Source organism: Carcharhinus amblyrhynchos, chromosome 31 (genome assembly GCF_965287045.1).
Source record: "Carcharhinus amblyrhynchos chromosome 31, sCarAmb.v2.hapA, whole genome shotgun sequence".
In the NCBI taxonomy this organism is placed as follows: Eukaryota; Metazoa; Chordata; class Chondrichthyes; order Carcharhiniformes; family Carcharhinidae; genus Carcharhinus; species Carcharhinus amblyrhynchos.
In genome coordinates this window covers 8,060,972-8,078,531 of record NC_137354.1, presented here as the reverse complement: position 1 = coordinate 8,078,531, position 17,560 = coordinate 8,060,972, and the positions used below count along the sequence as shown (strand labels likewise).

Below are 17,560 nucleotides of genomic sequence, written 5' to 3'. Positions count from 1 at the left end.
AAGATGTAAGAAAGCAGACAAGATTATGAAAGGACTACAGATCACGAACCCACTCGGGTCAACCTATAACTTTGCTGAGAGACTTTGCCGTCGCACCTCCCTCACACTCCTCAGCCACCTTTCTTACTGTGCTTACCCTAGTTCACTGTCGACATCTCCAGATCTTTTGATAATCCCGTCAAATCAGTATCCTCTGGTCACTGGAAGCAGTTTCTCCCAATTTGCTCTACCATTCCTGATTCTGGATACCTCCATCGAATCTGCCCTTAATGTCATAAGACACAGGTGCAGAAGTAGGCCATTCAGCCCATTAATTAGACCAGACCTGGAGTCACTGGGAGAAGTTTAGGGTTCCACACCCGACAACAACCCCAGCTTCACCAGTCTCACTCCTACAACTAACTCATCCCTGGTACCAGTTTAAGAAGTCTCTCTCCCCACCCCCCACCTCTCCAAGACTCCGACATCCTCCCCAAAGTGCCCAGCATTGGATACAATACAATCCAGCCTTCACGATTGATTTACAAAATGTTCAGAATAACTTTGATAATCCATTCCTCGATTATGAAGCCAAGAATCTGAAAGCTTTTGAGCTACCATCTTCAATGGGCTGTGCACCTAAATATCACACAACCCTAGCACTTATCAACAGAGAAGAGAGCTCTGACGAAGGGTCATCCAGACTCGAAACGTTGGCTCTATTCTCCCTCCACAGATGCTGTCAGACCTGCTGAGGTTTTCCAAGTTTTTCCTCGCGCTGTCTCCAATCCTATCACCAGTCACTGTCACATAATAAACTACTTAAGTTAACGCGAATTCACGACAAACCAGTTCACAAACGGTAGTACTGCGCTGTTGCAAGTTTCAAATATACAGTTGATTTATTATCACATGCATTGGTATTCAATGAAAAGTATCGTTTCTTGCACGCTATACAGACAAAGCATAAGGTTCCTAGAGAAAGAAAGAAGTGCAAAATGTACAGTCATGGCTAGGGTTTAGAGAAGGATCAACTTAATGCGAGGTAGGTCCATTCAAAAGTCTGACAGCAGCAGGGAAGAAGCTGTTCTTGTGTCGGTTGGTACGTGGCCTCAGACATTTGTATCTTTTTCCCGGCAGAAGAAGGTGGAAGAGAGAATGTCCGGGGTGCGTGGGGTCCTTGATTACGCTCTCACTTTGGAGATTTTATTCAAATGCACCCTAGCAAAAACTCACGTGGAGTTTCATTATCACATTTGACCAGGGCAGAATAACCTTCTGCGAGTTTGGCGGTTTCTGGGTTGCCCAACAAGTCGAGTATTTCCGGCAGTTTCTAGGTTGCCCGACCTGTCGAGTATTTCCGGCAGTTTCTGCATTTACTTCCACCATCCAACATATTGCTATCTCCCACACAACACTGCTATTGTCTGGCACATTTGACCCAGGAATAAACAGCATGGGTGTGTTGAACCCTCCTTTACTAACTGAGGAAAGCTAAAAAGTACTTTGATAGCCTTCTTCTAAAGAAATGACAATTACCTTCACAGTGCCTCCATCACACAAGACTGCCTTTCGCAAAACATAGAAGATAGGAGCAGGATGAGGCCATTCAGCCCTTCGAGCTTGATCTTCCATTCATCATGACCACGGCTGATCGTCCAACTCAATAGCCTAATCCTGCTTTCTCCCCATAACCTTTGATCCCATTCGCCCCAAGTGCTATATCCAGCTGCCTCTTGAATACATTCAATGTTTTGGCATCAACTACTTCTTGTGGGAATGAATTCCAGAGGCTCACCACTCTTTGGGTGAAGAAGTGTCTCCTCAGCTCCATCCTAAATGGTCTATCCCAAATCCTCAAAGATTAGCAATTGCCAATGTTGCAGATAGACCTTGCTCCTGCTTAATCTTCAGCTCAGGAAGGTAAAATATTCAAAGTAATGGTACATTTAAAAGCGTGTTTAACAATCTGGAAGCTACAAAGTAATCATTGCACCTTTTAATAACAAGACACTCACCATGCAATTAATTGCTTGGGTAGCAGGACTTCCCAAACCGCGGGGCTGAGTGACAAAACTGTGGGGTGACTTGGAGCTCCGACTGAGTGTTAGGCCCCTTTTAACCCTCACGTTTTTTTTTAAATGGTCTGCATGTCCTGACAGAGCGATCTAGCAAGGCCCAATTCCCGCAAGGTGCTCCATCATAGATCACAGAATCCCTACAGTGCAGAAGGAGACCATTCGGCCCATCAAGTCTGCACCAACCCCAGAATCGCACTCAGGCCCTATCCCTGTAACCCCACATCTTCACCCTGCTAATCCTCCTGACACTAAGGGTTAATTTAGCATGGCCAATTAGCCTACCCCACACATTGTTGGACAGTGGGAGGAAACCGGAGCAACTGGGGAAAAAAAAACCCACGTAGACACGGTGAGAATATGCAAACTCCACATAGAGAGTGTGCTGAGGCCGGGAATTGAACTGGGGTTCCTGACGCTGTGAGGCATCAGTGTCGGAGGGTCGGTGCAGGCTCGATGGGCCGAATGGCCTCCTTCTGCACTGTCGGGATTCTATGAAAAGGTACAGGGGTTTACGTAAAGGCCCTACATTATGAACAGCCCCATTGGTTCTCACAGCTCAGTCTCGCCACCACTCCCACCGCCCCCAGAGTGTGGAGAATGGGTGGAGGGCACAGCAATTTGCAAGCTGCAAAACGGGGTCACAGCTGGGTGAGGGGGGGGGGAGGGGGGTGGTGGGGAGAGGTTCAGGAAGCCCTGATGCAAATCTCTATAAAGAGCTGCTTGTTATGTGGCACGAGGTTAAGCAAAACATGTCCTGCAATCTGATCGAGTGATTCAAAACAAGGTTTGTGTTCAGACTGGAACGATAATGGGGTGGCGGGGTGGCATGGTGGTTAGCACTGCTGCCTCACAGCACCAGGGACCTGGGTTCGATGCCAGCACGGGTCACTGTGTGGAGTCTGCATGTTCTCCCCATGTCTGCCTGGGTTTCCTCCCACAGTCCAAAGATGTGCCTGTTAGGTGGATTGGCCAGGCTAAGGTAGTGTCAGGGGAATGAGCAGGGTAAATAAATGGGGTTGTGGGGATAGGGATTGTGGCTGATGCAGACTTGATGGGCCGAATGGCCTCCTTCTGCACTGCAGGGTGGTGGAGTGAAGGGAATCAGTGATGCACAGAGGGGCGGAATATGAAGACCCAGGGGGGGCTGTAGGGCAGGAGGTGGTCACAGAGGGATTGAGACACCAGGTGCCAGATGAATAGTGTGAGGCCAGAGATGGTGCTTCAACGGGGTGGGTGGAGGAGTGGCGGGGGGGGGGGGGGGGGACATGAGAGTGGGGGATGACACGATGGGAAAACGGCAATCATTAACGCACTCCATTCTCATCCTAAGGCAAGAGAACTAGCAGCACCATCCACAGCGAGTGAGGGTGAGGTGAGATAAAGGGGTGCAGTGTGTTAGCGCAGGATGTTTTCACATCCCGAACCTGGATTTGGAGCAAGTCCAGATCGTCAGAGCGAATGTGATTATTCTCAGCTGACAGCCGGAACTCGAACGAGAAATGCGTTGGGTAGTTCCTCACTGGCACCGGGTCAAAACTCCTGGAACTTGGCAATCTCACACAGACACACCACAGTATGACAATAAAGTGGAGGAAATAGGAGCAGATCATTCAGCCCATCTAGCCTGCTGTACTATTTAATATGATCATTTCCGATCTTCTTCCCAAACTCCACGCTCCCGCCTTCTCCTCACATTGGTCAGAAATGTGTCTAGCCCGGCCTTAAAGACACCCAACGACGGGTAATCCACAACCTCTGCGATAAAGAGTTCCAACGATTCACAATCCTCTGAACGGGGAAACCTCTCCTTCATCTCAGCCCTGAACCAGTCGCCCTCCCATCCTGAAACTGTGATACGGAGTTGCCAGCGTTGGACTGGGGTGGGCACAGTAACTAGTCTCTCAACACCAGGTTAAAGAGCAACAGATTTATTTGACAGCATGAGCTTTCGGAGCGCTGCCCCTTCATCAGGTAAAGCAGCAGCGTTCCAAAAGCTCGTGCTACCAAATAAATCTGTTGGACTCTAACCTGGTGTTGTGAGACTACTTATTGATCCTGAACCTGCGCTTATCTTGTCTCCCCGCATCTCTGTGTCTATTCCATCAAGCCCCTTCAGAATTCCATATACTTTGATGTATTATTGTCACATGTATTAGCATACAGTGAAAAGTATTGTTCCTTGTGCCTCATACAGACAAAGCATACCATTCATAGAGAAGGAAAAAAAGAGGGTGCAGAATGTACTATGACAGTCATAGCTAGGGTGTAGAGAAAGATCACCTTAATGTGAGATAGGTCCATTCAAAAGTCTGACAGCACCAGGAAAGAAGCTGTTCTTGAGTCAATTAGTACATGACCTCAGACTTTCGCATCTTATTCCTGATAGAAGAAGATGGAAGAGGGAATGTCCGGGGTGTGTGGGGTCCTTGATTAAGCTGGCTGCTTTCCTGAGGCAGCAGGAAGAGTAGGTGGAATCAATGGTTGGGAGGCTGGTTTGCGTGGTGGATTGGGCTACGTTCACAACCCTTTGTAGTCTTTTGCAGTTTTGGGCAGAGCAGGAGCCCATACCAAGCTGTGATACAACCAGAAAGGATGCTTTCTATGGTGCATCTGTAAAAACGTGATCACCTCTCAGTCTTCTCAACAGGTGAGTAAGGGCGGCACTTCCAAAACAGACTAAGTGCATTATTCCGAGGGAGGGGTTTGCCCTGACTCATTCTGTGCCAAGTGGTATCCAATGTCAGCAACCCAGCATCTAGCACAGACTCTGCCCTGTTTCCCCTGCCATTGTCTCTTAAACTTTAATCATTGGAAAGGTTCACAAACATTGCACAAAGGTGGCATGACACTGCAACAAAACACAGGCAACCAGAGGGGTAGCTCACCCAATCGTGATGTACTAGTGAACCTCAATTGAACCCACACTCTGCCATGATCTCAGCAGTGGGTACGTACATTCGAGTCCATTCAGCCCCTCCAGCTTGTTCTACCAGCCAAATAGATTGCAGGGAGGAAAAAAAAAAGCAGACCCGCACCTCAACTCCATCCCGATTTTAGGGCATTGGAGCGAGGCTTCAGACACTGGAATGATATTAAATAGAGCAGAAAAGGAGAACGGAAATTTTTAAAAACATGTCAGCTGTTGGCAACAGGACAGAGCAATTAAGGAATTTGGAAAGGAAGGCCAAAGGAAATTTGCTACTGGTAGTTATTGAGTTATTAATGCTGGAAAACAAGGGTGTGAGCATATTAAGCAGCGTGGGATCAGATCCAACTGATTTCTGGTAGCACACATACTCAAAAGCAACCAGTATCTATTAATTAGCTTTTTTACTTTTATTATTTCAGGGGGCGTGGGTGTTGTTGGCAAGACCAGTACTGGCTGCCCATCTCCAGTTGCCCATGAATTGAGTGGCACACTAGGCCAATTCGGAGGGCACTTAAGAGTCAACCACATTGCTGTGGATCTGCAGTCACATGTAGGCCAAACTGAGCAAGGATTTCCTTCCCTAAAGGACATTTACAACAATCTACAATGGTTGTCATGGTCACCATTACCAATAGCTGATTTACATTCCAGATTTATTAATTGAATTTAAACTCCACAAAATGCAATGGTGGGATTTGAAATCATGTCAAGTCCATTAGCCTGGGTTACTAATTCAGCGACATTACCCCTACGCCACCATAGCATCATAGAATCCCTACAGAGCAGAAGGAGGCCACTTGGCCCACCAAGTCTGCACCAACCCTCTGACAGAGCAAATTATCCAGGCCCACTCCCCCCCAACCCCCCTGCTCTCCTCATAACCCCACATATTTATCCCCCACCCCCAACCTACATATCTTGGGACAACAAGGGGCAATTTGACATGGCCAATTAACCTGACGCGCACATCTTTGGAGTGTGGGAGGAAACCGGACCACCCGGAAGAGACCCATGCAGACACGGGGAGAACGCACAAACTTTGCACAGACAGTGACCCTAGGCCGGAATCGAGCCCGGGTCCTTGACGCGATGAGGCAGCAGTGCTACCCACTGTGCCACCACCTCCCCACAAAATGCCACAAGGAAAACCCAGTGTTGGAGTGCTTTGGGGGCCATCGGTCCAAAGTCACCCTGTTCCTGCCACGTCAAGCTACACTCATCCTTGCTACAGGAGTGCCACACGTGCACAACTCAGCTTGGGTCAGTTGGACATTCCAACACACAGTTCACAACATTGACAATTCCTTCAAGGCTGTCATTGGAAAAATCTAGCCTGCCGCCCAATGCAATCCTGAGGACGAGCCCCTCAATCAACGTGTGTTGTTCTTCAGGCCCTGACCCAGCTGTTCCAACAGATATGATTAAGAACTTCACAATGTTGTGCAAGGCTTAATTCATTGACAAAAAAAAACATTACCCCTAACGTGGGGGCCACCCAAAATATTTAAAAACACCAGAATTAAGCTGATGCCTCAATGCAGTATGAAGGGTATATTCAATTGCACTAAACTCAAAAACAGGCCATTCAGCCCAATAAGACTATACCAATGCTCCATACAAGCCTGATCCCAGCTCAGCAACATACATTCTGTCCTTTTGTCCCTCACATGCACCTGCGCTCTTCATACGAGATCCAGCGAGGTATCGACAGGGTAGATGTGGAGAGGATGTTTTCTCTTGTGGGAGAATCTAGAACTCGGGGATCACAGATTAAAAATATGGGGTCACCCACTTAAAACAGGGATGAAGCGTCATCTTTCCCTCTCAGAGGGTCGTGAATCTTTGGAACTTTCTTTCTCAAAAGGCAATGGAAGCAGAGACTTTGAGTATTTTTTTAAGGGGGAGGTGGATAGATTCTTGGCAAGCAAGGTGGGGGTTGATAGGTAATCAGAGGGTAGGCAGGATGCAGGTTTGAGGTTACTATCAGATAAGACATGATCTTAATAAATGGTGGAACAGGCCTACTCCTGCTCCTTGTTTATTTATATCCACCTCAAAGTATTCGCTGTGGCAACGAGTTCCACATTCTCATCAATCTCACAATGAAAGTGTTGCTCCTGAATTTCCGGTTGAATTTATGAGTGACAATCTTATATTTTAAGCCCCTAATTTTGCCACCCCTGCCAGTGAAAGCGGCTTTATGATATTAATATGTCACCGTATGATGGGGGAAGTAATACAGCAGCTTGTCTTTACCTGCAGCAAGATTATTCAACATCCAACCCAGCAGAGATACAAACTCCACAGCAACTGTTGCAGCTGTTTTCATTTATACTCCTCTGGAGATTGAACCAATGACCATCTATCTTTAACAAGCCAATTAGTTTAACAACATGATTTTTAGAGCATGCACGTTAATATTCTATACAATTACCTAGCAAACCCCTTCATAATCTTAAAAGGTCTTAATCATGTCACCCTTAACCTTCCTTTTTCCTTGAGAAAAGAGCCCCTCACTTCTCAGTCCATCACGCAAACCAGCCTCCCACCCACTGACTCTGATTACACTTCCCGCTGCCTCGGAAAAGCAGCCAGCATAATCACACACCCCGGACATTCCCTCTTCCACATTCTTCCGTCAGGAAAAAGATACAAAAGTCTGAGGTCACATATCAATGACTCAAGAACAGCTACTTCCCTGCTGCCATCAGACTTTTGAATAGACCTATCTTGCATTAAGTTGATCTTTCTCTACACCCCAGCCATGACTATAACACTACATTCTGCACTCTCTCCTTTCCTTCTCGATGTACAGTGTTCTTTGTCTATATAGCGCGCAAGAAACAATACTGTATACTCATGTACAAGAAACAATACTGTATACTAATACACGTGACAATAATAAATCAAATCAAGTGATGTAGGTATAACCCAGTCAGTTCTGGTCATCCTTGGAATCACTGGCCAATATTTAACCCTCTACCTTCATCACAAAAACAGATTATCGAGTCATTGCTTGTGGGATCTTGCTCTGCGCATTTTGGCTGCCACATTGATAAGGGTAACTGTTGTAATGTTGGATGCAAAGTGTTTTGTTGTGTCTAAAATGCTTTGAGATGTGTTGAGACAACGGGAGCACTATAAAGATGCAAGTCTCTCTTTTCCGCTCACAGTAAACAGTATGCCACTCCACAAGGAATACATCCCAGTATCTGGCCCCAATTCCCAAAAGGTAGGACGACAAATAGAAATTAAAAACCCAAAATGGGGCAAAGGGAAACTCAAACCAAAATCCAAGCATTGGTCAATAATTTTGTTTAAAAAGCACACGCACATGTGCACTCGCGCGCACACTCCCACATATTCCCACACATTCATGTACTGTCACACACACTCTCACATACATGCACTACACACACATGCCATTTTCTGCATAGCATGATCCCACAAACAGCAGTAATAAAGTGGTAGCTCAGCAATTTAACATGGAAAAGCCTGGAAAGTTCAACAACTGTGTTTACGTTATAAACGCAGAGAGAGACAGGCACAGACAGAGACTTCAGAGTTTGAGTTTTTTTGTGTAGTGCCTGCAGAGCTTTGTACAGGCGGTACACCATGTCCTCTGCAACAAACAACCAAAGGAGAAGGCTGACAGTTTCCACCCCCAGATCACCGCAAGGGGAAATTCCCCAACACACTGTCACCGTGGAAGAGACGGTTGCATCACACGTACAAAAATAACCCCATTTCTAATGTACGAGACAAACCGCTTTGCACATAACCCAACAGCTGGTATGGAGACAGTGTGGGTCAGAGAGCAGATAAAGGAACAAAAACCACTGAACTGTCACATGTCAGCCTCATCCGGTTATTTCTTCATCATCACCAACATTAAATCCAAAATCCAACTGCAAAAGGTTGTGACGTAGCCCAACCCATCACACAAAGCAGCCAGCCTCCCATCCATTGACTCTGTCTACACTTGCTGTTGTCTCGGCAAAGCAGCCAGCATAATTAAGGACGCCACACGCAAAAGAACAAAGAACAACACAGTACAGGAAACAGGCTCTTCGGCCCAACGAGCCCGCGCCGCCATTTTAACATTGTGAGTTCCCTCTTCCTCCCGCGACCCTTGTCTACGCTTATGGCACTCCACATTGGAAACCAGATTGAGGGGAGACTAGTTTAGGGACAATTTGTTACACCAATCAGCCTAAGAGCACATCTTTGGGGTGTGGGAGGAAACCAGAGCACCCGGAGAAAACCCACGCAAGCACAGGGAGAACACACAAACTCCCACAGATACTGGCCCAAATCCATGTATCTGCACAGCAAACAGTGATAGTCACTGAGCTGTCATGTTGCCCATCAGTTTAAGCGTACACTAACGACATGAAGTACTAGGCTACTCTCAAAACATCCAAGAGCAGCCCTCGCACGACCCACCGCGTGTATGCCCCTTGTTGGACAATAAGGTGGACCGAATCACCTGTGGATTAAAAGAGAAAAACATCAGTAACATGCACATCTTATGCAAACATTCAAGGGAATCCCCAGAAGCTCAAAAGTAAAACAAGTGAGCCAGAAAATATGTTGGAAGGTCCATAGGAATCAATTGATTCCCAGGAACGTCCCAAGGCTCTTGATCCTTATTTAAAGCAATCTCCTATATCCCTCCATCTCTATTCCACTCATTCGCCTATCTAAGTATCCCTTAAACAACTCCAGCATGCCTGCCTCCACCACCTTACTTGGCAGTGCATTCCACACCCCCACAACCCTCTATGTGAAAAACCTCCCTCTAACATCTGAATTATACCTCGCCCCCCTCACCCCAGACATTCTCTCTTTCACTTTCTTCCTTTGGGAAGGAGATACAAAAGTCTGAGGTCACGTACCAACCCACTCAAGAACAACTTCTTCCCTGTTTGAATGGGCCTACCTCAGATTAAGTTGATCTTTCTCTACAGCCTAGCTATGTCTGTAACACTACATTCTGCATCCTCTCCTTTCCCTCTCTATGAACAGTATGCTTTGTCTGTATAGCGTACAAGAAACAATATTTTTCACTGTATACTAATACATGTGACAATAGTAAAATCAAATCAAATCCTGGGATTCCTTCTGAAATCCCATTTTGGGAATAGTGGATCACTGCAGGTGTGCAATAAAGTCAACACTCAAGAAGCTTGACAACATCCAGGACAAACAGCCTGCTAAATTGGCACCACATCTACAAACATCCACTAACTCCTCCACCGATGCTCAGTAGCAGCCGTGTGTACCATCTACAAGATGCACTGCAGCAATTCACCAAAGATCCTTAGACAGCACCTTCCAAACCCACAACCATTTCTCATCTAGAAGGACAAGGGCAGCAGATACATGGGAACACCACCGCTTGCAAGTTCCCCAAGCCACTCACCATCCTGACTTGGAAATGTATCACCGTTCCTTCTCAGTCGTTGAGTCAAAGTCCTGGAATTCCCTCCCTAACGGCATTGTGGGTCAACCCACAGCACAGGGACTGCAGCGATTCAAGGCAGCAGCTCACCACCACCATCTCAAGGGCAACTAGGGATGGGCAATAAATGCTGACCAGCCAGCGACACCCATGTCCCATGAATGAATAAAAATAACCCACGACCCTGCCAGTGTCACCCACATCCTGTCAACTGTGTCTCTCTAAAGAAAATGGCAGTCCAATCGTAACAACTGCTCAAAAAGCTGAAGAAAATACTCAAGTAAACCTTCTAATTGAGACATTAAACCCTTCCCAAGTAACCCGTATCCCAATTTTTGTTTTTGTCCTCTCAATCATCAAGGAATCTCACAATTCATTCTGGGACATGGGTGTCGCTGGCCAGGTCAACATTGATTGCCCATCTCTAATTACCCCTCAAGAAGGTGGTGGTGAGCCTCCATCTTGAGCTGCTGTAGTCCACGTGGTGTAGGTACACCCACAGCGCTGTTAGGGAGGGAGTTTGATGATTTTTGAAGGTGAAGGAATGGTGATATATTTCCAAGTTGGGATGGTGAGTGGCTTGGAGGGGAACCTCCAGGTGGTGGTGCCCCCATGCATCTACTGAGCTTATCCTTCTAGATCATAGTGGTTGGTTTGGAAAGTGCTGCCTAAGGAACCTTGCTAAGTTCCTGCAGTGCATCTTGTAAATGGTGCACACGGCTGCCACTGTGCGCCAGCGGTGGAGTGACTGATTGTTTGAAGTGATGGATGGGGTGCCAATCAAGTGGGCTTTACGAGGAAGCTTGGAGGTCTCCAATTGTCTGTCAATTAAAATGTTCTGATTGCAAGCTTAAAAAGCCACTAGTCACTGCACGTGTGCGATACATGAACCAGGCTATTGTATTCTTATTTGTTTCTTTATTAAAGGCTTCATATTTTGGTCCAACCGGGATTTGATGCTATGACTACACAGTGTCCGCCTCTCTCTCAGATGAGAATTGGGAAGGAACTGCATTGGGACTGGATGACAGTAAGAAAGACACTAAGCAGGCACCTCAACAAAGCCCTCGAACAATGAAGCAACCCACAGCCAGTCAAAGATGAGTGTGACCACGCCAAGAGACACTGGATGATGATAATAGCTGAAACCATCAACCAAACTGCATCTTGACCCAACCTTTCTGCAACTAAAGCAGTGTATTGCTTACTTATTTTTTAATTCCTTTGTAGAATGCAGGCCTGGTTCGCGTTTATTGACCATCCCTAATTACCCTTGTGGTGTCAAACTTACTTGACAAGCTTTCCCCACCCTCCCTCTTTGGCATTCCTCTAATCTGCCAATTGGTCATGACCGAATTTGACCACAGCCTGGTAAAAATGGCGGCAACATCATTTAGCGGGGCCCCAAGTGTCCACCGAATCCGATGCTGCAGGAGTCCATTCAGCATATCACTTCTGCACCAAACACAATCCAACCCAGGCCCTATCCCCATAACCCCATGTACCCACCCGAGCTAGTCCCCCTGACACTAAAGAGCAACTTGGCATGGCCAATCCACCTAACTTGCACATCTTTGGATTGTGGGAGGAAATGGGAGCATCTGGAGGGAACCCACACAGACACAGGGAGAACGTGCAGACTCCACACAGACAGTGACCCAAACCGGGAATTGAACCTGGGTCCCTGGCACTGTGAGGCAGCAGTGCTAACCACTGTGCCACCCTGACGTATTTAATCAGGAGGTGCTTTGGAAACACGTCTGCCCTTGCAGGGACGCTCATTTACCCCACTCCATACGATAGAAAGATCCTTCAAACAGCAAAATATTGAAGGATCATTGATTCAGGAAGATGGCAGCTGCATTGTGCACAGCAAGCTCCCACAAACAGCAACGCAATAGCAACCAGATGGTCTGTTTCAGTGAGATTGCTGGAGGGACACATTTGGTGCCAGGCCGAAAGGGAGGAACCAGCCCTCCCCCACACTCAACTCTGCAATCATGCCACAGGATCTTTGAAGTCCAGCTGAGGAGACAGGTGGAGTGTATAGAGAGAGGGGAGGTTGCGGCTACATTCATTTGAACCATCAAATCCAGTTATGGATCCCTGGCAGAGCCTTTAGCGAGATCGGCTAACATAATATAGACAAGGGATCCCATCCAGAACGTTCCAGCAGGACTCAGCTATTCAGTGCGTCAATCACTGAACCATCAAGCAAACTACTGCCTCAACACACTTCCGGAACAACAGGCCAGAGAAAATCCAGACAGAAGCCTCTCCCGCAACAACTCTCAGTTCTGAACCTACACATGTTTAGACACTAAGGGGCAATTCAGCACAGCCAATCCACCTAACCCGCACATCTTTAGACTGTGGGAGGAAACTGGAACACTTGGAGGAAACACATGCAGACACAGGGAGAACGTGCAGACTCCACACAGACAGTGACCCGAGGCTGGAATCGAACTCGGGTCCCTGGCGCCGTGAGGCAGCAGTGCTACCCACTGTGCCACCCATTTTTAACAAGTCTTAGAACCCATATTTCAAAGGCCTCTATGTTCTTCCACAGATCTTTTCTTACTGTCCATGTTCTGAGTCAGATAGGAACGTGGGTGGAAAGCAGCTCCTTATGAGCTTTCTCCCCGCCCTTGTTTCAAACTCGAGTAGTTCTTGCTCACACACCCTTCACCCTCACACGACCACTCCTGGCTGGCTCTATCCTAATTCTGAATTCAACAATGTCTTTCCTCACTTTTCTTAAAGTTTATTTATTATTGTCACACGTATTAAAGTGTATTTACTCATGTCACAAGTCGGCTTACATTAACACTGCAATAAAGTTACTGTGAAAACCCCCGAGTCGCCGCACTCTGGCACCTGTTCGGGTACACCGAGGGAGAATTCAGCATGGTCAATGCACCCTAACCAGCAAGTCTTTCGGACTGTGGGAGGAAACCGGAGCACCCGGAGGAAACCCACATAGACACGGGGAGAACGTGCAGACTCCGCACAGACAGTGACCCAAATCAGGAATCGAACCCGGCGCTGAGAGGCAGCAGTGCTAACCACTGAGCCGCCTCCACAATTTAGTGTAATTCTGACACAATTTTGCCCTAAACAGACAAAGGAATCTAAAATGAGTGCAGAATGCTTAAAGCTGAAACAAACACGGAGGAAAAACTCAGCAGGTCTGGCAGCGTCTGTAAGGAGAGAAACAGAGTTAACGTTTTGAGATATAACCCCTTCATCAGAATATGATCGAATTTAGACAAACTATCTGCTCCAATGTGACACCATCCACTTCACTCAATGTGTTGTGCAACCCATTCCTCTATTCCCACTGCTTTGACCTTTCTGGTGTTCACACTCCATTCACATTCTACGCGTCAGGATCTTGACCCATGATATCTTGTAGGGCGGATTCCCATTCTGCAACAATGCTTTGTCATCAGCAGACCACAATTTACATCCATTCCTCCAAGTTTTACTCCTTTAAGTTAAATACAAATTTTTTGAAATATATTCTTTCCTGGGATGTGGATGTCAGCAGCAAGGCCAGTATTTGCTGCCCATTCCTAAATGCCCTTGAACTGAATGGCGTGCTAGGCCATACGGGCAGCACAGTGGCACTTTTGGACTGTGGGAGCAAACCGGAGCATCCAGAGGAAGCCCACGCAGACACAGGGAGAACATACAAACTCCACAGTAACCCAAGCTGGGAATCAAACACATACACGCAGAGAAAGAGAGAACACAGAAAGAGAGAGAGAGAAACACAATAGCACACAAACAGAGACATGCCTACGTGCAGAGATGCACACACAAACAGGCACATGCAAAAGTGCACAAAGACACACACAGATACAGGTACGCGCGGGCACACACAGCCAGCGGCAAAGCTACACACGGGCATACAGGCAGACAAAGGCCCGCATGCACACAGATATGGACAAAGATACATGCATAGACATGTACACGGGTGCTCGCACACAAAGGTACACACACAGACATGTATACGCATGCGCACACATACACGCGTGCATACAGAGGGTCACGCGTGCACGGACACACACAAAGGTACACACACACACACGTGTGTTGACAGAAGCGCGCGCACAGTTGCAGAGCGACACACACACACACACACACACACACACACACACACACACATGCAGGGGCACACAGAGGCACTCTCACAAATGACACTTCAGAAAGCACGCTGTAATATTTAGTTGCTGCTATTCTGAATCCACAAAATAGATTCAACAGCCTGGATACAAAAGAAAACTCAACAATTCTCAGCACTCGTGTTGCATACATGAAGAACAAAAGAATTTGCTTCCCAAAGACACTGTGTAAGCATTTGCTTACAGATCAAAAGACTCAAATAGTACAGGGACCATATAATTAATAACCCCCCCCCCCACAACAACACACCAGATTAAATAGTTCTAAAAAAAAATCTGCTGGAAATAGCTTATCCTCGGGTACTATCGACCTACACACGACTTTATTTTAAGACCTTGTCAGTCTACAGTTGCTGCACAAATGATTGTGTAAAACAGTCACGACTCTATCCAAACGGTGAAAGAATCAAGCTCAGCCTTTTGTTTCCATATCCCTCCCTAGGCCAATCGCACATCAAAATTATCAGCCAACACTGGCTGTCCAAATTGGCACAAAGGGGAGGCACAACGTGGCCTTGGTTACAAAGGTACCAGGTATTGGCCCTCGCATTTCTGTAGCGCCATTCATGTTGCCAAAAATGTCCCAAGGTACTTCACTGGTACACGAAGAAAATTTGACATCGAACCACAGGTGACATTCAAAGGGGTAGATTTCAGGGAGCGGGGGACAAAGAGGGGGAAGAGAGAGAGAGAGAGACAGAGGGGGAGGCAATTCCAAAGCTTAAACAGCTAAAAGCATGACCACCAAACAAATTCATAAATCAGAGATGCCCAGGACACCAGAACTGGAGGAGGTTACAGAGGTAGAAAGGGGATGGGTTTGAACACACAGATAGGAAGTTTGAATCAGAGTACACGCAGACACAGGTACACACTCAAACAGAGGGACTCCAGTACCAGTCAACCAGTGGGGGTCAGCAAGGACAGGAGTTAACAGGTGGACGGGACTTGGGCACAGGTTAGAAGACGTGCACAGTTTTGGGATGGGGAGGGTGGAGAGGTTGAGGGGGGGGGAAAGGAGGGTGGAGAGGTTGAGGGGGGGGAAAGGAGGGTGGAGAGGTTGAGGGGGGGGAAAGGAGGGTGGAGAGGTTGGGGGGGGGGGGAAAGGAGGGTGGAGAGGTTGGGGGGGGGGAAAGGAGGGTGGAGAGGTTGGGGGGGGGGGAAAGGAGGGTGGAGAGGTTGGGGGGGGGAAGGAGGGTGGAGAGGTTGGGGGGGGAAGGAGGGTGGAGAGGTGGGGGGGGAAGGAGGGTCTGGAGTGCATTCGAATAGTCAATAAATGAATAATAAACACTGTGGGAGTTGATGTGATGAGTCAAGGAACAGGGCTGTCCCTCGGGAAAAGAAACTTATCACTTCAAAAAAAAGCCACTCATTCAATTGAGATACACAGGTTGCTTTTGACAGAGAAACATGAAGAAACATTAAGAGTTTACAAATGGATTTGTGCCCTGTACAGTACCAAATGGCAGTTATCCAGTAAAAATTGCAATAATTACTGTTGAGAAAAATACTAACGCATAGTTAATTTATCAGGGTGGCATGGTGGCACAGTGGTTAGCACTGCTGTCTCAGAGTGCTGGGGACCCGGGTTCAATTCCCGGCTTGGGTCACCATCTGTGCGGAGTCTGCATGTTCTCCCCGTGTCTGCGTGGGTTTCCTCTGGTTTTCTCCCACAGTCCAAAAGATGTGCTGGTTAGGTGCACTGGCCGTGCTAAATTCTCCCTCAGCATACCCGAACAGGCGCCAGAGTGTGGGGAATTTCACAGTAACTTCATTGCAGTGTTAATGTAAGCCCACTTGTGACACTAATAAATAAATAAACAGTGAACATAGGAACACACAGAATCATAGAACTGTCACAGCATGGATATTAACGGCACACAAATTCAACATTGCTCAGAGTCCCAAATAATTCCCGACTCCAAAGCAGAACTGTGTGTTCACAATCCAGGATTGTACACCAGTCTCAAATGGGAGATGCACCCTTTTACTTTGTGAAGGCAAGCTTCAACAAGTTTAGGCCCTCCCTACTTGCATCCTCTTCCTTTAGATCATTTTAGATTAAGGCAGGTCATTGAAGTGTTCTTTGGTGCTAAAGTTTATGGAGATCTGCACTGTGTCTGGGAGCTGTGTTGGCATCAAGAATGCTGGATGTGCTTCAGATTTGATTTTGAAAAGGAACAAACTTGACACGATCAGCAAAGACATTTATAAAAATAACGAAATGCCAAGTGCCCTTAGGCAGGTTGAAGAGAAAGTAAGTTGGCTCACCTTTGCTCTTGACAGTAGGTGAATTGGGACCAGCCGGCTGCTTTCTCCACCCTCGCCAGTTCTGACACAAACTCTCTGCTTCAGAGATGAAGGAGCAGAGGGAATCTTCCTCAAAACGGTCACTGTCTTCGAAGGAAAACCTCTCACCATCCTCCCACTCGGCAAACATCAGTTCCATCACATTTAGAGCGGCAGGGAAGATCCAGACAAAGAAAGCAGATAAGGTGTGTGTGTGGAGGAATCCCAGTAACTGCAGGCACTTAGGAACAATGGGTCTGAACACAATTCTTGGCTTCTGTTGACTCCCCAAGTTCCTCACGTTGATTTCAGAATCAGCCGAGGGTCCTTTTTGAAGTGGAAACTGCGATCAGCCCCCCCGCCACCACCACCACCGCCGCCGCCACCCCCCCACCTTTTGTCATTCATTGAGGTCTCCAACTCGTACAATAAATTAGGTCGAACAAGTCTTGCATTCCCAACAAGTCCTCTATGAGAGTGTGGGATTCTTATTTTTTTCGTTGTTGTCGACAGCGATCACTTGTGTCCCTTTTGTTCCCGTTTCATAGACATTAAACACACACACACTTTGTGCTGAAGGGGTGAAGAGGCAGGATGAAGTTACCTCCAGTTAATCTTCAGAAGAGGGGTG

The 17,560-nt window shown here is 47.1% G+C and overlaps 1 protein-coding gene across 1 annotated transcript in view; it reads right to left on the bottom strand.

Moving 5' to 3' along the window:
• Nucleotides 1–17,284, bottom strand: part of zswim8 (zinc finger, SWIM-type containing 8) — a 159,121-nt gene extending 141,837 nt beyond the window's left edge. Inside the window, exon 1 of the mRNA XM_080215897.1 lies at nt 16,912–17,284. Coding sequence (XP_080072023.1) covers nt 16,912–17,089 — 178 coding nt within the window. The 5' untranslated portion in view covers nt 17,090–17,284. The remainder of the gene's footprint in view (nt 1–16,911) is intronic.
• Between the last annotated feature and the right edge of the window lie 276 nt (nt 17,285–17,560).